This window comes from Sinocyclocheilus anshuiensis, unplaced genomic scaffold (genome assembly GCF_001515605.1).
Source record: "Sinocyclocheilus anshuiensis isolate Anshui unplaced genomic scaffold, SAMN03320099.WGS_v1.1 scaffold527, whole genome shotgun sequence".
In the NCBI taxonomy this organism is placed as follows: Eukaryota; Metazoa; Chordata; class Actinopteri; order Cypriniformes; family Cyprinidae; genus Sinocyclocheilus; species Sinocyclocheilus anshuiensis.
In genome coordinates, this window is record NW_015548227.1 from 1,119,361 (window position 1) to 1,122,876 (window position 3,516).

At 34.9% G+C, this 3,516-nt stretch overlaps 1 protein-coding gene across 1 annotated transcript in view; it reads left to right on the top strand.

Annotated features, from left to right (window-relative positions):
• The first annotated feature begins 331 nt into the window (after positions 1-331).
• LOC107654416 (prolyl 3-hydroxylase 1-like) overlaps positions 332-3,516 on the top strand; it is a 9,876-nt gene continuing 6,691 nt past the window's right edge. Inside the window, exons 1-4 of the mRNA XM_016441462.1 lie at positions 332-881; positions 1,957-2,109; positions 2,217-2,406; positions 2,607-2,738. Of these exons, the coding sequence (XP_016296948.1) occupies positions 426-881; positions 1,957-2,109; positions 2,217-2,406; positions 2,607-2,738 (931 nt within the window). The 5' untranslated portion in view covers positions 332-425. The remainder of the gene's footprint in view (positions 882-1,956; positions 2,110-2,216; positions 2,407-2,606; positions 2,739-3,516) is intronic.

Genomic DNA, 3,516 nt, shown 5'->3' on the forward strand with positions numbered 1-3,516 from the left:
CTATTGGGTTGTTTTGACCCAGCGGTTGGCTTGTTTTGACCCAGGAGTAGCTACTGGAGGGGGGAAAAAACTAAATCAAAAGAGCAAAAAATAAATTGCCAACTCAATTCTCACTGTTTCTGTAGGCCTACTGTATATAATTTATGGATACTGTATAATTTATGCATATTCAACTAAAACTATAAAGTATGCGTACAGTATACATATTTTATTTTTAGCTGAAAATGCGTCACTCAAACCTTTTAAATCCGTGACTAGACCCAGAATCACACAGTTGCCCTAAATTCCTCAGCTCTTACACAGGGCGGCCACTATTGTGCACAGGGCAGGCTTTCACACAGTCCTGGAGCTCCACCCTCTCCAAAGACTTTCTGGGATTCTCCAAAACCAAGTTCTACCTCACAGACAGGCCTACAGGCTCCGAGATGTGGACCTCACTGTCCTTGATATCAGTCCTCTCCACTGTCCATGTCACCTTGTGTGACACTCAAACCAATGGAATATTTGAGCCGTACGATCTGCTTTTTGATAACGCGGTGGAGGCGTATTATAAGCAGGACTGGCTGGCTGTGATCCTGAACATGGAAAGAGCTTTGCGGAATAAAGCAGCGCTGCGTAAAATCCAGACGCACTGCCGCTTATCCTGCGCGAATCACACCGCTTTCGGGGACCCTTTCTCAGGTGTGGGTGTCCCGATCCCAGGAACCGGGGCCGTGGAGGATTTAGCGTTTTTCCAGAGGATTCTCAAACGGGCCGATTGTGTGAATGCATGTGAAAGCGAGAAACTGGGACCACCGACACTCCATAAAGTTAGTGAGACTATAGAGCTGGAGTTCAAGAAGAGGACGCCTTACAATTACCTGCAAGTGGCTTACTTTAAGGTAAAGAAGAGGCCAGAAAAATGCATGCAAAACTGTTTCTATGAAACCGCAAATGCATTAAAAAAAGTAAACAGGACTGGGGATAAAATCAGTGCATCTCATTAGCATAAAGCTGTTTGTAAACAAAGAATATCGAGTTATCAAATACATTCTATCGATGCATAAATGTGCATCAGGTACATTTGATCAGATTTTGTACACAACATTTATGCATTTGTCACTGAATGGTTAACCGTTTAAGAAGCTCTTCCACGTTTCCCCAACCCCCCCAAACTCACATCATTGTGCCACGTCTTTAGGTGGAGCCTTGCAGAGTGTTAGAACTGCTCAGGGGCTTTAACATACCACTGCCTTGTAAAATGATGGTTTAAATGAGATATACAGTCGGGGGCATGCGCCTCAGACCACTAGGCCTAATGAAATGATAATCATTGTTGCATTAAAAAACTATAGTATCAACAAGTATGAACAGCAAAGTCATCACAAATTTCAAGGATTGCTTCAATGACAACAGCACTACTTTAATGATAGTCTTTAATTTAATATATCATTAAAATATATATAAAAAACGATTTTTAAAATTTTTTTTAGGTAAACTTTTATGCTCACCAAGGCATTTATCTGATAAAAAATACAGTAAAACAGAAATAATGTGTAATATTAATTTCATATTTTAATATATTTCATTTCTGTGATGCAAAGCTGAATTTTCAGCATCATTCCTCCATTGATAAAAAATACAGTAAAACAGAAATAATGTGTAATATTAATTTCATATTTTAATATATTTTATTTCTGTGATGCAAAGCTGAATTTTCAGCATCATTACTCCAGTCTTCAGTGTCACATGATCCTTCAGAAATCATTCTAATATGCTGATTTGGTGCTCAAAAAATTACTAATGTTGAAAACAGTTGTGCTGCTTATGTTTTGCATATGACTTTTAATATGATTATGTATTTATTTATTTTGAAGTTTAGCTATATATTCTAGGAACAATTCTGTCTCTAAAGTATAACTTGGAAAGCATGAGTGTTTTCTAACCAATATTTCTTTGTTTTCTTGGTACTTACAGATAAACAAGCTTGACAAGGCAGTGGCAGCAGCAAATACATTTTTCATGGCAAACCCTGACCACGTAGAGATGAAACAGAATTTAGAGTACTACATGATGATGGCTGGGGTGCAAGAGACAGATTTCAAGGACCTGGAGGAGAGACAGCACATGGTACAAGCAATGTTTGTTAATCTGAATATGTCTAGATTTTATCCATACGATCTTACTGCCTTATAAAATGTTTATAATTGACTGTACCTGTAATTGCTGATTTCCAGGCTGAATTTTTAGAGGGCAAGATTCATTACAGTGCAGAAGATTTTGCCCCAGCCATCGAGCACTTTGAAGCCGCTGTTGAAGAATATTTCACCGCTTATGAAGAATGCAGGGTTCTTTGCGAGGGAGCGTTCGATTATGATGGTTACAAGTACATGGAGTACAACGCCGATCTCTTTCAATCTATGACAGGCACGTGGTATTCTGATGCCTTTGATTTAACAACACCAGATTCTCTTTGATTTAATTTGATGTCATTTTAAAATCTCATGGTGTTTGCTGTCTCGTTTGATCTCTCTTTTTCTTGTATGTAGTTCTGTTACACTAAATGTTTCATAAATATGTGTTTTTTTTTTTTGAGGGATTCATGTCTATGTTTGCTTTGATCACAGATCATTACCTTCACGTTCTGAACTGCAAACAGAACTGCGCTGTGGATCTGGCATCCACCGCTGGAAGAGAGAAGCCTTTTGAAGATTTCCTCCCATCGCACTTTAACTACCTTCAGTTCTCATACTATAACAGTACGATACACTCATCGTCAGCAGAAGCATATTCAGGCCCAGATTTCTGTTGTTATTGTTAACTAAAACCAAAACCAAAACCAATATTGTTTTATTGCTGTCTATATAGTTTTATATTGATTTTTATTTCAGTTTTAGTTATTTTAGTATGTCAAATTAAAGTAAATTAAAATAAGAAATGTTGTCTTGGCAATTCGCTAAAATAAAATAAGTTTAAAGTTTTGTTTACGTTTATTTTATTTCAAATAACAAAATGTTTTTTTTTTTAATGGTTTTAGTTTTAGTTAACTATAACAACCCTGGTTTCAGTGACTGAAATTAATCTGCAATAAAATAAAATATTAGATAGAAAAGCATAAACAAAATAAGTTTAAGCTTTTTATATTATTTCAGTTAATGTTTATCTTATTTCAAATAATGAAAATGTTTTGTTATGGTTTTCATTTTAGTTAACTATAATAACCCTGGTTTCAGTAATTGAAATAAATCTACAATAAAATAAAATATTAGATAAAAGAGCATACATTTAAAAACTTTTCATTAGGAAAAAAATGAAATTAAAGTGCCTTTGCAACTAACGAAAATACGTTGAAGTACTGAAAGTACAAAATTAATAACACTGAAAAATACTAAATATGAATATAAAAAGTTAATTCAAAATATTAATAAATATTCTAGTAGTATATAAATAATGCTAAAATAACACTGCCAGAATTAGCATCAATCAAAAATGCATTATATGTGAGTATATATATTTATTATTGTTGTATTTGTGTAT